Raw genomic sequence first — 21,091 nt, forward strand, 5'->3', positions numbered from 1 at the left:
TTTTCTGGTAAAACTGAGATGAGCCTTTATGTTCCTTTTGCTCAGCAGTGGTTTTCGTCTTGGAACATTTTTGCCCAGTCTCTTTCTTAAGGTGGAGTCATGAACACTGACCTTAACTGAGGCAAGTGAGGCCTACGGGTCTTTGATTGTTATTCTGGGGTCTTTTGTGACCTCTTGGATGAGTTGTTGCTGCGCTCTTGGGGTAATTTTGGTTGGCTGGCCACTCCTGGGAAGGTTCACCACTATTCCATGTTTTCGCTATTTGTGGATAATGGCTCTCACTGTGGTTCACTGGAGACCTAAAGCTTTAGAAATGGCTTTATAACCTTTTCCAGACTGATAGATCTCAATTGCTTTGTTTCTCATTTGTTCCTGAATTTCCTTGGATCGCGGCATGATATCTGGCTTTTGAGGATTTTTTTTGTCTACTCCACTTTGTTAGGCAGGCCCTATTTAAGTGATTTCTTCATTGAAAACAGGTGTGGCAGTAATCAGTCCTGGGTGTGGCTAGAGAAATTGAACTCAGCTTTCCAAAGATGTGATACACCACACTTCATTTATGTTTTAACAGGGGGGGGCAATCACTTTTTCACACAGGGCCATGTAGGTTTGGATTTTTTCCCCCTCAGTTTTTCATATAAAAACTGCATTTTGTGTTTACTTGTCATCTTTGTCTAATATTTAAATTTGTTTGTTGATTTGAAACATTTACATGTGACAAACATAAAAAAATAAAAAATCAGGAAGGGGGCAAACACTTTTTCACGCCACTGTATGTAGAAGATATGGATGTTTGTTATAGGATTGTTGCAATATTAACTTTTTGCGCAATCACCTTGCACCACCCTCTTCGTGGTGTTACTTGAGGGATTTCCCTAGTTAATTTGTAGTTATTTAATTATGTTCATTTAGTTCAATCATTTATAGCTTTCATATTTCTTATTTTTATATTTCTTTTTGTCCTTGCTACTTGCTCCTCATGTTCTTTGCCATCTCATACAATTTACTCTCACCAAGGGTGCCTGACCCCCTGGATCCAGGAGTCTGTACGAAGACCATAGATAAAGGGCCTGCTTCCCTCAGTGGGGGCAGAGACAGATACTGAACCGGCCGTGTGAAACATCTTTCTGTAACATCTTCATTCTGACTTAAAAAACTGCTCAACAGAAGACATTCATTTTCACTGTATGGAAGTATTCTGGATTCCACAGAAACAATATTGAATTAAAACAAGTAATTTCTCAGCACAGTGCAATCCCCATTTGCTGAGGCTACCAAAGGCACAGGATTTTAAATGTCATTGTATATTACTGCACTTGAGATATTCAATTTCACTTTTACATTGTCCATGGGGGGGGGGGTGGGGGTGGGATTCAATGTATATTATTTGAAGAATAATATAGAAGAATTCAACTGGTAATTCTGCATGAAATCTACATTTTCGTTTAATGACTGCTTTGGGCCCTATGTTTGACCTGCGCAAAGCACAATGCAAAGTGGTTTTTGATAATTTTGTACCAGTGCATTGCTCATTTTCACACCATGCACGCACGTCGTCAAAATAATAAATGATTTAGCGGCTGCTACATGCTTGTAGGAATGGTGTTTTTTAAAAAGCCGTGGCTGGGCGGATTGTCGGCGTGTTGCTATTTTAAGGCAGCAAAATGACATTGTGCTTTTGACCAAAACATGTCAAAAGTCAGTGGCGCATTGTTAAACGGTATGTAAGCAACATGTTTTAGAAACGTGTGGGTGTACAACGCTTGTTCCAGACACAGGTTATGCCCTCGAGGTGCACTAATGGTTTTTGTTATTTTATTTATATATGTTTTATTATAGAGTACATTGGGTCCTTTCACGTAATCTTACTGTTTAATGTAACACCAAAAGAAAAAATATATATATTAAGTAAAGAACAAACTAGGATTAAACAATCTTTTGAGTTCATTATCAGAATTAAACACGCACTGTAATTGAAAGGACATTTGAATTGCTAAAAATGCGTTTCAGATATTTAGACAAGTCGGCTAGAACATTACAGCCCTCAGAAGGTCACGGCATTCTTTGTGGCATGCTGTATGTTGCGTAACATTGCCATGCGTGATGGATGTCTATTGGATGTCTATTGGACATAAATGAGGAAACATAAGAGGACTTTAGAAGGAGTGATGCTGAACTGCATGTGCTGATGCCAACAAAGCAGTGTACTGCAGCAGTCGAATGAGCAAGGACGGACCAGCTGACAGAGGAGCTGAATCATCTTTAGCATGGTAAGGAATCTAAATTGTTTGTTGTAGAAAAATAACAGCCTTATAATAACAGCAATCCGCCATAGATCATGTACCGCTGCTGTCATGTGCCATTCCGATTGGTTCATTGCATCCATCCATCCATCCATTTTCTCCCGCTTATCCGAGGTCGGGTCGCGGGGGCAGCAGTCTCAGCAGGGAAACCCAGACTTCCCTCTCCCCGGCCACTTCCTCCAGCTCCTCTGGGGGAATCCCGAGGCGCTCCCAGGCCAGCCGAGAGACATAGTCCCTCCAGCGTGTCCTGGGTCTTCCCCGGGGCCTCCTCCCAGTGGGACATGCCCGGAACACCTCACCAGGGAGGCGCCCAGGAGGCATCCTAATCAGATGCCCGAGCCACCTCATCTGACTCCTCTCAATGCGGAGGAGCAGCGGCTCTACTCTGAGTCCCTCCCGAATGACCGAGCTCCTCACCCTATCTCTAAGGGAGAGCCCAGCCACCCTGCGGAGGAAACTCATTTCGGCCGCTTGCACTCGCGATCTCGTTCTTTCGGTCACTACCCACAGCTCGTGACCATAGGTGAGGGTAGGAACGTAGATCGACTGGTAAATCGAGAGCTTCGCCTTTTGGCTCAGCTCCTTCTTCACCATGACAGACCGATGCAGCGCCCGCATCACTGCGGACGCCGCACCGATCCGCCTGTCGACCTCCCGCTCCATCGTCCCCCCACTCGTGAACAAGACCCCAAGATACTTAAACTCCTCCACTTGGGGAAGGATCCCATCCCCGACCCGGAGAGAGCATTCTACCCTTTTCCGGCTGAGGACCATGGTCTCGGATTTGGAGGTGCTGATTCTCATCCCAGCCGCTTCACACTCGGCTGCGAACTGTCCCAGCGAGAGCCGAAGGTCAAGGTCTGATGAGGCCAACAGGACCACATCATCTGCAAAAAGCAGAGACCTAATCCTGAGGTCACCAAACCGGACACCCTCAACGCCCTGGCTGCGCCTAGAAATTCTGTCCATAAAAGTTATGAACAGAATCGGTGACAAAGGACAGCCCTGACGGAGTCCAACCCTCACCGGAAACAAGTCCGACTTATTGCCGCTCATGCGGACCAGACTCTGGCACCGGTCATACAGGGACCGAACAGCCCTTAAAAGGAAGCCCGGCACCCCATACTCCCGGAGCACCCCCCACAGGACTGCCCGAGGGACACGGTCGAATGCCTTCTCCAAGTCCACAAAACACATGTAGACTGGTTGGGCAAACTCCCATGAACCCTCCAGAACCCTGCGGAGAGTATAGAGCTGGTCCACTGTTCCACGGCCGGGGCGAAAACCACACTGCTCCTCCTGAATCCGAGGTTCGACAATCCGGCGGACCCTCCTCTCCAGAACCCCCGAATAGACCTTACCAGGGAGGCTGAGGAGTGTGATCCCCCTATAGTTGGAGCACACCCTCTGGTCCCCTTTCTTGAAGAGGGGGACCACCACCCCGGTCTGCCAGTCCAGAGGCACTGCCCCCGATGTCCACGCGATGCTGCAGATGCGTGTCAACCAAGACTGCCCTACAGCATCCAGAGCCTTCAGGAACTCTGGGCGGATCTCATCCACCCCCGGGGCTCGGCCACCGAGGAGCTTTTTAACCACCTCAGCGACCTCCGCCCCCGAGATAGGGGAGTCCACACCCAAGTCCCCATACTCTGCTTCCACATTGGAAGGTGTGTCGGTGGGATTGAGGAGGTCTTCGAAGTATTCCTTCCACCGACCCAAAACGTCCCGGGTTGAGGTCAGCAGCACCCCATCCCCACCATAAACAGTGTTGATGTTGCACCGCTTTCCCACCCGGAGCCGCCGGATGGTGGACCAGAATCGCCTCGAAGCCGTCCGGAAGTTGTTTTCCATGGCCTCACCAAACTCCTCCCAAACCCGAGTTTTTGCCTCAGCGACCGCCGAAGCCGCATCCCGCTTGGCCTGCCGGTACCCGTCAGCTGCCTCTGGAGTCCCACAGGCTAAATAGGCCCGATAGGACTCCTTCTTCAGCTTGACGGCATCCCTCACCACTGGTGTCCACCAGCGGGTTCGCGGATTGCCGCCGCGACAGGCACCGACTACCTTACGGCCACAGCTCCGGTCAGCCGCCTCCACAATGGAGGCACGGAACATGGCCCATTCGGACTCAATGTCCCCCGCCTCCCCCGGGACATGGGAAAAGTTCTGCCGGAGGTAGGAGTTGAAACTCCTCCTGACAGGGGATTCAGCCAGACGTTCCCAGCAGACCCTCACTATACGCTTGGGCCTGCCAGGCCTGGCCGGCTTCCTCCCCCACCAGCGGAGCCAACCCACCACCAGGTAGTGATCAGTTGACAGCTCCGCCCCTCTCTTCACCCGAGTGTCCAAGACATGCGGCCGCAAGTCCGACGACACGACTACAAAGTCGATCATCGAACTGCGGCCTAGGGTGTCCTGGTGCCAAGTGCACATATGAACACCCTTATGCCTGAACATGGTGTTCATTATGGACAATCCGTGACGAGCACAGAAGTCCAACAACAGAACACCACTCGGGTTCAGATCGGGGGGGCCGTTCCTCCCAATCACGCCACTCCAGGTCTCACTGTCATTGCCCACGTGAGCATTGAAGTCCCCTAGCAGAACAAGAGAGTCCCCAGAAGGAATGCTCTCCAACACCCCTTCCAGAGACTCTAAAAAGGGTGGGTACTCTGAACTGCCGCTCGGCGCATAAGCGCAAACAACAGTCAGAACCCGTCCCCCCACCCGAAGGCGAAGGGAGGCTACCCTCTTGTCCACCGCGGTAAACCCCAATGTACAGGCGCCCAGCCAGGGGGCAATAAGTATGCCCACCCCCGCTCGGCGCCTCTCCCCGCAGGCAACTCCAGAGTCGAAAAGGGTCCAACCCCCTTCAAGGAGACTGGTTCCAGAGCCCAAGCCGTGCGTCGAGGTGAGCCCGACTATATCTAGCCGGAATTTCACAACCTCGCGCACCAGCTCAGGCTCCTTCCCCATCAGAGAGGTGACATTCCATGTCCCAAGAGCTAGCTTCTGCAGCCGAGGATCGGACCGCCAAGGTCCCCGCCTTTGGCCACTGCCCAGCTCACAATGCACCCGACCCCTATGGCCCCTCCTACGGGTGGTGAGCCCATTGGAAGGGGGACCCACGTGCCTTGTTCGGGCTGTGCCCGACCAGGCCCCATGGGTATAGGCCTGGCCACCAGGCGCTCGCCATCGAGCCCCAACCCCAGGCCTGGCTCCAGGGGGGGGCCCCGGTGACCCGCGTCCGGGCAAGGGAAAACGTGTTTCCAAAATCTTTTTCATCATATGGGGTCTTTTGAGCCGAACTTTGTCTGGTTCCTCACCCCGGACCTGTTTGCCTTGGGTGACCCTACCAGGGGCATAAAGCCCCGGGCAACTTAGCTCCTGGGATCACTGGAACACGCAAACCCCTCCACCACGATAAGGTGTCGGCTCCAGGAGGGGGGTTCATTGCATGTTACACCTAAAACACCTTTGAATAATTAAGAGAGTTAGCTAGCTCCATATTCTGGTGCAAAGTCTGTTTTTTCCACCATCAATATAGCAAAATGGATTTGGACACGCCCATAAGTGTTAGTTGCGCTTTACCCTTTGCATCAGATCGTCAAAATACAGTCCTTTGAGTCATCAGAGAGGTATCAGAGGAAAAACATTTACATGGCTACAAATGTTAATAAACATGTTTTTTACCTGAATGCTCAGAGTCATTATTGTGACATGTACATACCTAGTGATACAAATGAGGGAATTAGCAACATTTTTATTGCTGCTTATCTAAATTCAAAGTTACTTTAACATGAATAGATGTATTTTAATCATATTTCATCAATAAAAATGATCCCACATCACAAAAAAAAGCTTAAACAGAAACTAAAAGGTTTGCAATCAAAATTTCAATTTTATTGCAGAAGAAGCCTGCAAATGAATATTGTCAATTTTTTTGACGCTTACAACTTTCAGAAATTAATAGGAAGCAAATAGGCCCTTGCTTTCAATGAATGGGGAAGCTAGCGAACAAAAATCAGTATAAACTTTATTACAGAGTATTCAGAAAATCATCTTGTGCCCTGCAGTTTTAGAATGACTGACCTGTACAATGTTTCTGGAAAGTTTGCTAAAGGATCCACAGAACAAGTATAGATGGAAAATGGCTGTTTTCCCAAGATACCGTCCGCAGGCTCCATTTTCATTCTTCACTGCCCTATTGTTGCAGTTACAACTTTGACGTGATTTCGAATCTTATCAAGTAGGCCTGTACATTTTTAGGTGTTGATTTTCATCTATACATTTTTTAAGTGGTCATCATAAGATCCATCAAAGATCAAATAGATTAAATAACAAAAAGATGGATCCTGTTAAAATGGATTAGCCTCCAATCATCTAATCCTCTTTGCTATCACTAAACACCATTGCTTCAATTCTGGTACAATTTGTCTCAAACAGGACCAGATCTTTACCCTTACAATGTGCCTGCGAAGTTTAGAAAATATCAGCCAAATACTTTTTGAGTTATCATACTGACAAGATTAAGTGTCTGAGCTGGTCTTCTCTTGGCTATCACTATGCAGTGCTGTTTCAATTTTGGTGCCATTTGTCTCAAAATCTGATCAGGTCCAAAAGCTTACAACATGTCAGCAAAGGTTGAAAAAGAGTTATCACTCTAAATCGGTGAAGTATCTGAAACTACCCTCTTTTTAAATTTCACTGTGCAGCTCTGCTTCAGTTTTGGAGAGATCAGTTTCAAAATTTCCACTTCCAGTTTGTCACCCCTACAATGTGTCTGCAAAGTTTGAAAAATATCTGTACAATACTTTTAGAGTCACTCAACACCAAGAGTGTTCTACAGTTGCCATTTCCTTCCTTTGCAGCCACACAGCGCTGCTGCTTCTTTTTTTGAGCAGTTTGTTTGAAAATGAACTCAGCTGTAGATCATTATCCATACAATGTTCTTGTGAAGCAGTAGTAAGATCTATCAAATACTTTTTGATTTCACAAGGTCAAATGTCATCTGCTTTCACCCTTTCCTTTTCTGCCATTACTTTAAAAGGGGTGTTTGGTCTTAAAAATGAATCAGTTCCAGTTCAGCCCTCATAAAATGCCTCTGCAAAGTTTGAAAAAGATCCTTTAAAACATTTTTAAGTTATTGTTATTATGAGATCAAATGTCATAATTGCCCATTTTTTTTATCACTATGCAGCACTGCTTCCGTTTTGGGATGATCAGTTCCAGTTCCAGTTGTGAATTCTTCTGCAGTGGCAGACCAGTGCTAAAAGGGTACATATTCCATGAAGTCCAGGAAATTACAAATAAACACTTACTTTTACAAATAACTACATTTTTTTAATTGAATTTCATACTTGAACATTTGTGACATTCCTTTAAAAATCTCAATGCATTTAATAGTGCATAAACATTCATTCACACCATAATCATTGTGCTTAAACACTCAGCATAGAAAAATTCACTGCATTTAATAGTGCATAAACTTCACTACAGTAGTAATGGTTTAAGAACTGGTTCAGGGTGACATGGTGGTGTTGTGGTTAGCACTGTTACCTCACACCTCTGGGACTTGGGTTTGAGTCTCTGCCTGGGTCATGTGTGTGGTGTTTGGCTGGCCCCCCATCCTGGGTTGTTCCCTGCCTTGTGCTGGTAGCTTCCAGGATAGGCTCTGGACCCCCTATCCCAAAAGGATAAGTGGTTTGGAAAATGGATGGATGGGGTTTAGGAAATAGGAGCACTTGCTGAAGCTCCTGATTAAAAACATATTTACTCTTCAAGATTAGTTTGTGAGATTCACAACGCGGATTAACATCCTTATCTCTTTCATATGTTTTTTCTTGGCAGCTGGAAATGCCTTAAGGCTTCGTCCACACTGCCTGGGAGTATAAGCAACCAATTGGGGTTGACAGCTGTAGGAAGCAATAGAGGGTGTTGCTGTTGTCTGATTGGTGATTTGATGTGTGTGATAGTGGCACTATGTCTGCTGCTCATTAAAACTTTTTAAATGGGCAGCATGTTAGTCAGGACATGTTGTTATATTTCGGTTATTCCTCAGTTTTGCCCATGCCTCAAGGCCACCACCATGCTGAAGCTTTTTATGTGATTCTAACAGTGTTAACTAGCAGAGTGCACACACACATCCTATCCATGCAATTCGAGGCCGTGTGTGGTTCAGCAGGTTAGGACTCTGTGCCCATGGCTAGAACGTAACTGGTTCAAATCCTGTGACTGGCAGAGGGATGTTACCATTTAGCAAGATTCTTAACCCCAACTGGACTACTGTAATGCCCTTCTGTCTGGTTGCCCATCTGGATCATTATATAAACTTCAGCTGGTATACAGAATGCAGCAGCCAGAGTTCTCACAAACACTAAAAAAATTGATTACATTACACCAGTCTTATCCTCCCTTCACTGGTTACCAGTTAAGTCTCGGATTGACTATAAAATACTGCTATTAACCTATAAAGCACTGAATGGCCTTGCACCAGAATACCTTAGTGATCTGCTGACATCGTACAACCCCCCGCACTTGCTTCGTTCTCAAGGCGCGGGATATCTGTTAGTACCTAGTGTAGAAAGAGCTACGGCAGGCTGCAGAGCTTTCTCCTATAGAGCTCCTCAGCTGTGGAACGGTCTTCCACCAGATGTGCGGGCTTCAGGCTCACTCTCAATATTCAAGCCTAGACTAAAAACACACCTGTTTAGTTTAGCTTATAGGGACACTAGTTCTAGCTCTAGCTAACTCCTCACTCCCAGTTAGACCTATAGTGTGAGGTGTAAAAGCTGGGTGGGGATCGGTGCTATTGGCTTTGGATAAACTGAATTGACAGTGCTGTCACTCTAGCTTCACAATCACTTGTGGGATTGGAGTGCTGACATTTCAGGGACTCCCCATGCCTGCATTCCCACTTGCCTCTCCCTCCTACTTATGCTGCCATAGCCATATCTGCCGGAGCTTACACATTGCACTTCATATTGCATTCATCTAACTTTTAGTACTGCCTATAGTCTCCCCTACTTTGACTAATTGCATATTTTATTTCCCCTCCTCCTGGGGTGTGCTGCCTGGAGACCTCAATCTATCAAGATGTCCAGCACACACTGCAACATGTGACGTCGCCACTACCAATGACGTCCGTGCATCCAGCTCACCATTCTGCCTGTGTCATCTTCCATGTATGACCCGCTGCCTGCCTTCTGGTTGCCTGGCGATTGGAGGGAGCATTGGCACTGGCTGTCATCTCCCCCCTGCTCCCCGTTTGTGTCTGAAATTTTACTTTATTTGACTCTCCCTGCCGGCCCCTGGAGGATGGGCTCCCGCTTTGAGTCTGGTCCCTCCCAAGGTTTCTTCCTTCTCTGGAGTTTTTCCTTGCAACTGTTGCCTATGGTTTACTCACTGGAGGCTTTGGGTGGGGATGCTGTAAAGCGCTTTGAGACGATGTAATGTTGTGATAATGCGCTATACAAAAATAAATGTTGTTGTTGTTGTTGGTCCCAGGGCTGGCTAATCCTGCTCACTGATCCACGCTTTGGATAAAAGCAATGAATGAGTAAATGTTATGTTCCAGTGTCTTGTGCCCTGTGCATCCTGGGATAGGCTCCAGACTCACAGCGACTGGATAAGCAATTGGAATATGGATGAAGGGATGGTTATATAGGAGCACAATGGATTCATAATTCAAAACAGTGAAATAATGAATAGGGAAAAAAACAAGGGCTCAGTGGAGAACAGAAGAAGGATCTGCTATAGTCCTATTAGCAAAATATTACCTTACAAGGCATATTTTATGTCCCATGGCACACTATACTTAGCATTCAGCATGGTGATTAAAGGAATGGAGTTATTTCCCAAAGGCCAATACTGCTGGTTAATTGAACAAAGTATGTAACCTCAAGTAATACAGTCATCTTATTTTATAATTGATTCAATACAAAATTCAACTGTGTAAATAGGCTGGATAAGGCAATGGAAAATAATTCATAATACTAGAATAATAATAATAATAATACTTTGTAGTTTTTTTCTTTCATATATCACAAAAACAGAAAAAATACATAACCTGGGACATGAACCATAGTTGTTGAAATATAAATGATTGCTTCATGGCATTTAATAGACAGGCTGGAATGTGAAGCAATGTCAATGTCCTCACAACAAAGATTCTTTTGCTGATTAGTGTTCAATTGCTGTGTTACGTCTGCTAGTCTGAGTCTTGCAAGTCAGGCACCCTGCCCTGCCCACTTTCAATCAGTCCATCTGTCATGCTCAGCTGGAATGCTCTGACAGGCGACGCACCACTGCAGATGCAATCTTTCGGTAGGCTTCAGCCTGGAACACACACAGGAAGAAACATCAATATACAGTCACTGTATTTTCTAATTCTGTCTGAGAACAAGTATGCTTCAGTCTGGTTAATACAGTGATAGACATCAGAAGACCTATGTCTGGAATGAAGACACATATTTGTTAATCTGGATCTTATAGCTGCATTCAGGCGCACAAAGACAAATGATCAGAAGGCATTGATATAAGTTTAGAAGCCTTAAGCAGTCTATTTTGAAAAACATTTTCTTCCACATTAAATATTCACATTTTTAATTAAAAAAAGCAAAAAAAAAATCATTATACAGACATTTGACTGAACATGAACAATAAACCCCCTCTGAGGATCATTACCTACACAATACGGATAAAAATATTGAGACAAACCTCTTAATCATTGACTTCAGGTGTTCCACTTAGACCCTTTGCCACAGGCATATAAAATCAAGCACCTAGCCATGCATTTATGAAAGAATGGGTTGTTCTGAATAGCTCAGTGAGTTCAAGTGTGGTACTATCACACCTTTGCAGTAAGTCAGTTTCTTTCCCCAGATATTCCCCAGGTAACTGTAAGTGGTATTATTACAAAGGAAAAGCATTTAGGACAACAGAAACTCAGCCATAAAGTGGCACGTAAAGTAACACTTGCTTAATACATCAGATGATGCCACACATACAGTCGCTCTTTAGAACGCCTGTGGCCTTCGCCTGGAGCCGATGTCGTCAGACGGTGCCCAACCTTCTCAGGGTGTTTCGACCCTTATCCGCTACACCCTCCAGTTGGCGGGTCGGCAGTGGTGGCCAGGTCACTGCCCATCAGCTCCAGGCCTCCAGCCCCCCTCCTCCCTTTTAAACCACAACCAACAAGAGGCTCTTTCTGTTGCCTCTCCATTTCTGCGCACAGCTGCCTTGCGGTCCCTGCCTGATACGCCGAGTGTAGTGAGCACCGACCATACAGACTGTGCCGGAAACCCTCTACAGCCCACCTCCACTGGAAACAGCCACGTTTGCCATCCTTCCTCTCTGCACTCCATGATGAGGTCCTGGTACTACAGATACTTCCTCTCATGGGCCTCATCACAGCCTTCTTTCCATGGGACAGTCAGTTCTACCAGGATGATCTTCTTTGCCTGCTCTGACCAGATGACTATGTCAGGTCTCAAGGTGGTGTGGACAATGGGGGCGAAAATGAGCTTCCTACCCAGGTCAGCAAGGCCGTGCAGAGACGTTTAAAGGGGCAGGTGCTCAAAGTTAAAAAAGATAGAACAGGCTGAATAACAACAACTCACATTCATGACGAATCTAATATGGAATTATGTGGATATCCATATTAGATTGTTTTTAGTGAAATAAAAGCCCTCCAGAAAAGAAGGGAAAAGTCCTGTAACTTACTTTAAAACAAAACATGTTCTCTAACATGGTGGACAGAGCTACAGACCCCCTTGTAACACCCTTACCCAGTTAGCTAGCAGTTAATGACCACCACTACTGTACTTGTGCAGTTCATAAAAGGACAGGTAATGTTTGTCGCGCTGTTGCACAAACAGCACGCTCATTTATTTCAATTCATTTGTTGTTATAGACCAGGGTTTCTCAACCCGGTCCTCGGGGACCACCAGACGGTCCATGTTTTTGCTCTCTCCCAATTCCCTGCCAATTGGGAGAGAGCAAAAACGTGGACCGTCTGGTGGTCCCCGAGGACTGGGTTGAGAAACCTTGTTATAGACTATAGTGTGCGCTGTACACCCTATTTACTGTTTTGTTGCAGTCTGCACCTTCCAATTAATTTGCCTGCTTCTCCTCCAGCTCCGCACCACCCAGCCTGCAGAAAATACGCGTGCACTTTGCGAGCTCGTACCCGGCTCGTAACAAGCGCGCTCTGTCCTCAAGGGCGAGCATTGGTTAATGGCAGTCATGTGACTGATGCAAGCCAGATCCTTTTATTTAGCAAAATTGAGATTAATAGTTACATTTTATTGTCGAGGGGCAAAGACAGGGCTCCATATACACATACACATTAAAAAAAAAAACAAAAAAAAACCCCAAGAAAAAGGGCACTTGAGGCATCCTGGAGGAAAGGGGCGGGTGCTCAAGCACCCTCCGCCCCCCCCTCTGCACGTGCCTGCAGGAGTTTAAGTCAAGGGAGGTGATGTTACACTTATATAATTCCTTGGTAAGACCCCACCTAGAATACTGTGTGCAGGTTTGGTCACCATACCTCAAGAAGGACATTGCTGCTTTAGAAAAGGTGCAACGAAGAGCTATGAGAATGATTCCTGGTCTTAGAGGAATGTCTTATGAGGAGAGGTTAGCGGAACTGAATCTGTTTAGCCTTGAGCAAAGGAGACTAAGGGGGGATATGATTCAGGTCTATAAGATTCTAACGGGTCTGGATGCTGTTCAGCCAAATGACTATTTCAATATTAGTCTAAATACTAGAACTCGTGGCCATAAGTGGAAATTAGTGGGAGAACATTTTAAAACAAATTTGAGGAAGCACTTCTTTACACAGCGTGTAGTTAGAGTATGGAATAGTCTTCCTGCTAGTGTAGTGGAAGCTAAAACCATGTTTCCTTTAAATCAGAGCTAGATAAGATTTTAACAACTCTGAGCTATTAGTTAAGTTCTCCCCAAACGAGCTTGATGGGCCGAATGCTGAGCACCTGATCATGCCGCCACCTGTATCTCCCCTGGGCCAGAGCTGTTTGACACCCTGCTAGAATGTGGGAGAGTGTGCCATTCTTCCCACACAATTTGCAGAGTGGATCCTCCCTCAGGCCCCACCTTGCCAGGTTTGCAGGTGACGGGAGTGTGTCATATACAGACCTCAAGAGGAAACTCACGCGGAACGGCTCCAGCCTCCAGATTTCAGTCCATGTGACCCTCCTTTTTGGGAGGTCCCATCTGGTCCAAGTTCCTTGGGATGCTAGATCGACAGCCTTCGCCTTCCGTGTCTCTTCCATTTGGTGCCGCACTTCGACTTGCACCATCTGTCTCCTCTGCTGCACAGTTCCCTTCCCCCACTGGATCAAACGGGAGGTTCCAAGTCCCTGCCAGCCAGTGCAGACATTGCCAATGATATCCCTCAACTCCATGGAGCTTTCAGCTTGCCTAACTGCGGTATCTCCTACCCACTTGCGGCCTGTTCTTGTTATGATCCCCGCATTGCTGTCACGCTTGTCTTTAGAGTCTCTGAGTATCATTGCCACCCTGCACTTAGCCACCTTGAACTTCTCCACCACAGATGAGAATGGAAGCTGAAGCTGGCCAGACCGAATATAGAGCCCCACTGCTGTGAAGCTGGGAGGGATACCAAGCCACTGCCTCAGATGTTTGTTTGTTCTCTTCTCCAACTTCTCCACTGCAGTCACTGGAATCTCATATACTGTCAATGGCCACATCAGCCTTGGTAGAAGCCCATGCTGGTAAATCCAGGAATTGAACTTGCCAGGAAGTCCCGACCCGTCAATCCTCCTCAGCCACTCATCTGCCTGTTTTCCAGTGTCAGAGATGTTGTTCCTGTCGCTGAGGGTGTCATCGTACCACTTTCCCAGGCATTTGATGGGATTCTCCCTGATTGTTGGAATCTGTTCACCTTGGACGTAGAGTTTGAACGCATTTGTCAGCTTCCCCCGCCTAATCACCAAACTCCGTGACTTCCTGGGCTTGAAAACCATCCTCACCCATGATGCCAAAGCCCCAAGAGTCTTCAGGATCCACCTTGCCTGCACATGTGTTGTTGTTGTTATAGTCAGGTTGTCCATGAATCCTCTTAGTGGGGGTTGCCTGCTCCCTGCTGCAGTCACTGGTCCTTTGGCCTCTGCTGCTGCTGCTGTAATAAGAAGGTTAATCCCCATGATGAACAGGATGGGGGAGACTGTGCATCCTGTTACAATCCCCTTCTCCAGTATCTGCCATGCAGTGGTGAATTTAGCAGTCTGAAACCGTAGCTTGAATGACCCCAGGTAACTGTTAATCATCTGCCTAATCTTGTCTGGGATGTGGTACTGCTCCATGGCCTTGTTAATGAGGATATGGGACATAGACCCATACGCATTGGCAAGGTCCAGCCAGACTACTGTTAGGTTGCCCTTATTGCCCTTGGCCTCCTGGATCAGATGGCTAAGGATAGCAGTAGGCTCCAGGCACCCAGAAAATCCTGGAATCCCCCCCTTCTGGATTGAGGTGTCCACATAACCATTTTCTGTTATGTAGGTTGTCATTCGCCTTGCCAAGACTGAGAAGAATATCTTAGCTTAGGGTCGCTGAGTGCTGAGGCGCATAGTGCATAAAAAAGTCGGCAATGTTCTGTTGACAACAGTAACTGCAGAGTTCCAAATTTCCTCTGCCATTAACCCCAGCACAAAAACTGTGCACCAACAGCTTCACAGAATGGGCTTTCATGGCTGAGAAGCTGCATGCAAGCCTCACATCACCAAGTGCAATCCCAAACGTCAAAGCATGCTACCACTGGACTCTGGAGCAGTGGGAATGGGTTCTGTGGAGTTACAATCAGGCTTCTCTGTCTAGCAGTCTGATGAACGAGTCTGGGTTCGGCGAATGTCAAAATATTACTTGCCTGACTGCATGGTGCCAACTATAAAGTTTGGTGGAGGAGGTTTGGGGTTGTTTTTCAGGGGTTGAGATAGGCCCCTTAATTCCAGTGAAGGGAAGTCCCAATGCTTCAGCTTACCAAGACATTTTGGACAATTCTATGCTTCCAATTTTGTGGAAACAGTTTGGGAAGGCCCTTTTCTGTTCGAACATGACTGTGCCACAGTACACAAAGCAAGGTCCATAGAGACATGGTTGGGTGAATTTGGTGTGGAAGAACTTGACTGACCTGCAGTCCTGAACTCAACCCCATCAAATATCTTTGGGATAAATGAACAGAGAACAGACTGCAAGCCAGGCCAACACATTAGTGACTGATCTCACAAATGCTCTTAGGATGCGTGGCCAAAATTTCCCACAGATACACTCCAAAATCTTGTGGAAAGACTTTCCAGGAAAGTGGCAGCTGTTATAGCTGCAAAGGGGGGACTACTGTAACTCCATATGGATGCCTATGGATTTATAATGGCATAAAAGTTCCTGTTAGTGTAATGGCTAGGTGTCCCAATACTTTTGGGTGTCCCTATAGTGTATCTCATCTGGAGATTGAGCCCTGGAAGGGCCACACTTGGTGGCCAACTCTTTGAAGAGAGGTCAGACAAACTATGATCAAACAAACATCCCCCAATGAAAGGTAGCAAGAATAAGTGCACCCTGCCTGGAATAGTGTGAACAGGATGCAATACTGCTGCAAGGCCTGAGGATGGTGCTTGCTGGCTAGGGCTTGGTGGCTGGGCCACACATGTAACCTGACTGGGCTTATTATGAGGACTACCTGGCAAGTTCAAATCCTGGATTTACCAGTATGAGCTTATTATGAGGGCATGCACAAGACAAAAGATAGTGGTCAGGCACAGCACCATTTGTACAGCAGGCAAGAGTGGGAAGGACTCAGAATAAGACCATGGCAATGGACCCTGGTTTTGGGAATGTGAAATGCTACCTCTCTAGCAGGGAAGAAGCCCAAGCTAGTATGGGAAATAGAAAAGTATTGGCTTGAGACAGTCAGCACTGGGGATCTGGAACCAGACCAGTTAATCAGTGGTGGAGTTTCTCCTATTCTGGAATTCTACAGGATGAAAGACCTCAGGCAGATGTGGGCATATTTACAAGACCTTGGCTGGAATGTGGAGAGCAAGCACCATATTAGAACACAAGGGTATTAATAAATATACAATGCACCACAAAACCAGAGGCCAAAGGTTGGGGATTAATAGAGAGGCAGAGCTATCAACCAATCGTCACTTGGTGGTAAGCTGGATTCGGTGCATGGAGTGGCGGCCAGACTCTTAATTTACAAGTCCATTTATGCCAATATCATCACCTGTGGTCATGGGCTATGAGGAAAGACTGACAGAACAAGGTCACAAGTACAAATGGCTAAAATGGGTTGTTGGCATTTTTCACATGCAATGCGCTACACAGTTTTAAAAAAATAAATAAAAAACATATAATATGTTAACAAAAGTAAAGTAGTCATAAGATCATGAAGGCAGTCAAGCAATATAGTAACCCCTGAAGGAGTAAAATATAAGTAATAGCAAGAAAAATGTAACAACAACATAAAGGCAAATAAACACAAAATATAATCAAACATTAAGACTTTTCTTAAAGACTAGGTGCAGCTTTTCTTTATCAGCAAGGTAGTGGTATGTCAGTGAAGATCAGCGAGTACAGGAGAGAGATATTGATGAAAAGGAGTGTGTGTGAGGACATGGGCAATAGTGTTATGGAATGCAAAACTGAAATAAAGGCCATTACAGTACACCAGTCCAAGACATGGACCAGTTGTTCAGCAACAGGTAGTGACAGAAATGACTAGCAATATTACAGAGGTGGAAATTTTTTTTTGTTTTTGTGCACATAAAAGGTAAGTTGTTCATCAAGCAGGATTCAAGATTGTATGATTGCATCAGAATATGGATGTACTTGAATATTGTCAAATGTAAGGTTAAGGTTTACAGCATTACCGATAGATGAACTAATGTCTATCAATATCACATCTGGTTTTGCAGAGCTAAATTTAAGAAAGCTCTGCTGCATCCAGGATTTGATGGCCGCCAGTCAGTAATTTATTAATGTAGAGCAGTCATGTCAGACTTGGAAGAAACATACAGCTGAGTATCGTCAGCATAGCCTGTGTCTCCTAACCAGTGATGGGAATAACGGCGCTATAAATAAATGGCGTTACTAACGGCGATACTTTTTTCAGTAACAAGTAATCAAACGAATTACTGTTTCCCCCGTTACAACGCCGTTACCGTTACTGACAATAAAATGCGCGTTACTATAACTGAGAACACTGAAGCGGTTTTCATGCGAGCAGTGTCTCTCTCAGCCATAGGACTTCTCTTTCTCTGGGGTGTGTGTGTTTGTGTGTGTTCGGGGCCGGGGCGGGACACATAACCAGTGATGATGATTGGTGTGTCTGCACACGTGGTGTAACTGAGAACGCGATGATTGGCTTAGATTGAGTAAATTTCCATTGTTTGCCAATCAGAGGCAGAGTAGTGCGGGTGATCACACAAAAGGACATGCACGGTCAGTCGCACACACCAACATCCAGGAATCACAACGATGGCAAGTCCAACAAATTCAAAGGTAGCTTTTGCAAACTGGAAATATAAGCACTACTTTTCCCTCGCTGAGGTGAAAGGCAAAAATATTTATGTAACGTGCAACTTATGCCCAGGAAAAAAGAGTCTCTCTGTGTCGGTAACAAGTAATTCTAATCTACTGAAGCACCTCACATCGTCACATGCCGCCACAAAATTAGTGGCTAAGAACGCAGGTGATAACGTGAGCTCTGCTACCAAAGGACATTTCTACATTTCTTCAGAAGCATAATTTATATTTAGACTTATTTGTTGACAAGTTGTGGTCTGTGCAATAAATATTTAAAGTTCTAAACCATCTATTGTGCTTTACTGTTCCACTAAAGTAATGATAATATTTATAATATGTTGAATTTGATAGTTGTCTCTCACGTTGTCCCACAACAACATTAAAATAGTGTAGATTAGTGTACAATGTTTTATATTTATTTATAGTTATATTAAATTAGATTTTTTTTTTAAGTAACGCAATAGTTACTTTGCCTGGTAATTAGTTACTTTTATAATGATGTAACTCAGTTACTAACTCAGTTACTATTTGTGAGAAGTAACTAGTAACTATAACTAATTACTTTTTTAAAGGTACATGCCCAACACTGCTCCTAACAATCTGTCCAAGTAGGAGCATATAAATGCTAACCAATAACGGCCTACAATGACTTACAATCAAACAGTTAGGTAAAGGAAGATGAGACTCCTGATTCAAGGAAGAAGGAAGACTCTTGAGTCAGCTGCCATGAGCAGATCATTAGTTACGTGACCTAGGGCAGTTTCAGTGCTACAGTGTACTCTACAATTATTTGCACCCCTTATAAAGATTTGTAAAAAGGGTTAGAAAAAAAATCCACCTTTTGGGGAAGTGGCTTCATGTTACACTGAAAAAATTAGAATAATCCAACCTTTCATTGAAATAAATTTAATCAAAGAAAAAGAAATCCGTCATCGAGAAATAATTATTTTCAACAAAAACACATGTGCCACAATTATCGGCACCCCAGCATTTAATATTTTGTACAACCTCCCTTTGCCAGTATAACAGCAGAGACTTCTCCTAGGCCTTTTCTTGTGCACTTTGCTCTTCAGCTCAGCCCACAGGTTTTCAATGGGGTTAAGGTCAGGGGACTGTGACAACCATGGCAGAAGCTTGATTCTGTGGTCAGCTAACCATTTTTGTGTTGATTTGGACATGTGCTTAGGATCATTGTCCTGTTGGAGGAATCAGTGATGGTCCAGTTTTAGTTTCCTGGAAGAGGCAGCCACATTTTGATTTAAAATGTCTTGGTACTTCATGGAGTCTATAATGCCATGTACCCTAACAAGGTTTCCAGGGCCTTTGGAGGAAAAACAGCCTCACAACATCACTGAACCTCCACTGTATTTTACAATTGGGTTCTTTCCTGAAAGGTCCGCGTCTCCTCACGGACTGTATGGGTCACAGTTACACACCAGTTGGAGAAGTTTGTTCGCCGCTAAAAGGATTCTGTAAGATCCTTGGATAACACTTTCTTTGTCTCGAAAATTGGAGAAAGAACATGGCAAAGTATCTGTCAAATTAACTTGTCCGTTACTGCATCCGATCGTCCTAGAAAGTGTTTTTGAATATTTGATGCTAGGCTAGGTGAGGGCACTGCAGCGCTCTACTGGCAGAAAATGTTGCCTTCCCGGGAAGAACTGTAACTCTAGAGTCTAGACTAGGGACTGAGTCCCGGCCTTGTTTTCAGTCGACAAGCTAGTCGACTCATTTTATTTTATTTTTATTTATTTATACATACCTATTTAATTCATGCCTACCCAGTCTTCTATGATGGAATTTCCGGAATCCCCAGCAGGTTGCAATTGTCCATTTATTGGAAAAAATATCGGACTTGGAAAATAGGATATCCACTCTTAGAAAAATTCGCGAAGATGAGGTTCTGCTTGATTCTATGCTGGCCATGGTTAATGGTACACCCAGCATTCCTGCAGACGCCTTATCACTGGAGCCTAATACTGGTTCTAATCAGTCATCTAATCCCTGGTTTAATCTAGGCGCGCGACCGAAAATGACAGTCTGCTCTACTCCTCGTCAGTCAGGAGTGTGGATTGCAGCTCGTGGGGGTAAGCGGAGAGGTAGACGCTCTGACCGGCATCCTCTGTCTCAAATGCAACATCACGAGATTGCTCTCCAAAACAGATTCTCTATTCTGGAAGAGCATGAAGAAGGCCAACTCTCTACTTCCCCCGCTGAGAAAACACACGGCGGTGGTTCGCTCTGTTCATCACCTCCAGCGCACCCGCTTATGGTCGCGCCGGACGCCCCAGCCGATAATACGGCGCTCGCACTCATACCACTGAAATCAATAACTTGACAAGTAACAATTATTTATCCACCCCAGATGATCTTGTATCATATTACAATGACAGTCTTTATAACATTCTCGATACGCTGGCACCTGTGAAGACCCGAACTGTAAGTTTCCTTGGTACACCTCTGAATTACGATTGTTAAAATCTCAGGGATGTCGCCATCTCTTTCTCCTTCCCCCGAGGTTAAGAGCCTTGGGGTTATTTTTGATAGTACTCTCTCTTTTGTTCCACATATTAATAATATCACTTGGGCTGCTTACTTTCACCTTCATAACATTAACCGTCTATGTTCGTCACTCTCTCTTAATAATACAGCTATTTTGGTTAACGCTCTTGTTACATCTCATCTCGATAACTGCAATGCTCTCCTCTCTGGTTTACCTTACAAATCTCTTGGTAAACTTCAATTGGCTCAGAATTCAGCAGCTCGAGTTATCACCAGATCTAAGCGTTTTTCTTCTATTACTCCAGTTCTCAAGCAACTTCACTGGCTTCCAATCTGATTTCGTATAGAATTTAAAATTCTTCTCTTAACCTTTAAAGCTTTATACAATTTGGGCACGCCATACCTCTCTGATCTCCTTGAGTCATACTTACCGTCTCGCTCTCTCCGTTCTTCCTCTGCTACTTTTCTCTCTATACCTTCTGCATCACTATCCACTAGGGATGGCACGGTTAATGAAAAAAAACCGAACCGTTCGGTTCGCTTGTCTCGGTTCGGAGCATGCATGCGTCACACGGTTCGACGGTTCATGACATGCGCAATGTAGCCTCGTGCCCCGTATGTGACGTCAGTGTGTTTCCCTTTCGCGCGAAAGAATAGGCTATATGGTGCGTTCGATTATTTCTCTCCAAGTCGGAACTCGGATGAAAACGTCACGATAC

General features: G+C 45.3%; 1 protein-coding gene across 3 annotated transcripts in view; it reads right to left on the minus strand.

Moving 5' to 3' along the window:
- Window positions 1-7,621: 7,621 nt before the first annotated feature.
- Window positions 7,622-21,091, minus strand: part of nubpl (nucleotide binding protein-like) — a 46,127-nt gene continuing 32,657 nt past the window's right edge. Inside the window, exons 1-2 of one of the 3 annotated variants that reach the window (XM_023790952.2) lie at window positions 13,458-14,437; window positions 7,622-10,637 (exon numbers count right to left, since the gene is read on the minus strand). In XM_023790952.2, coding sequence (XP_023646720.2) covers window positions 10,553-10,637; window positions 13,458-14,395 — 1,023 coding nt within the window. In that variant the 5' untranslated portion in view covers window positions 14,396-14,437 and the 3' untranslated portion in view covers window positions 7,622-10,552. Of the gene's footprint in view, window positions 10,638-13,457; window positions 14,464-21,091 lie in introns of those variants that run through there. The other 2 variants (XR_002835658.2, XM_023790953.2) reach the window with 2 other exon arrangements.

The sequence above is a fragment of the Paramormyrops kingsleyae genome, chromosome 14, assembly GCF_048594095.1.
Source record: "Paramormyrops kingsleyae isolate MSU_618 chromosome 14, PKINGS_0.4, whole genome shotgun sequence".
In the NCBI taxonomy this organism is placed as follows: domain Eukaryota; kingdom Metazoa; phylum Chordata; class Actinopteri; order Osteoglossiformes; family Mormyridae; genus Paramormyrops; species Paramormyrops kingsleyae.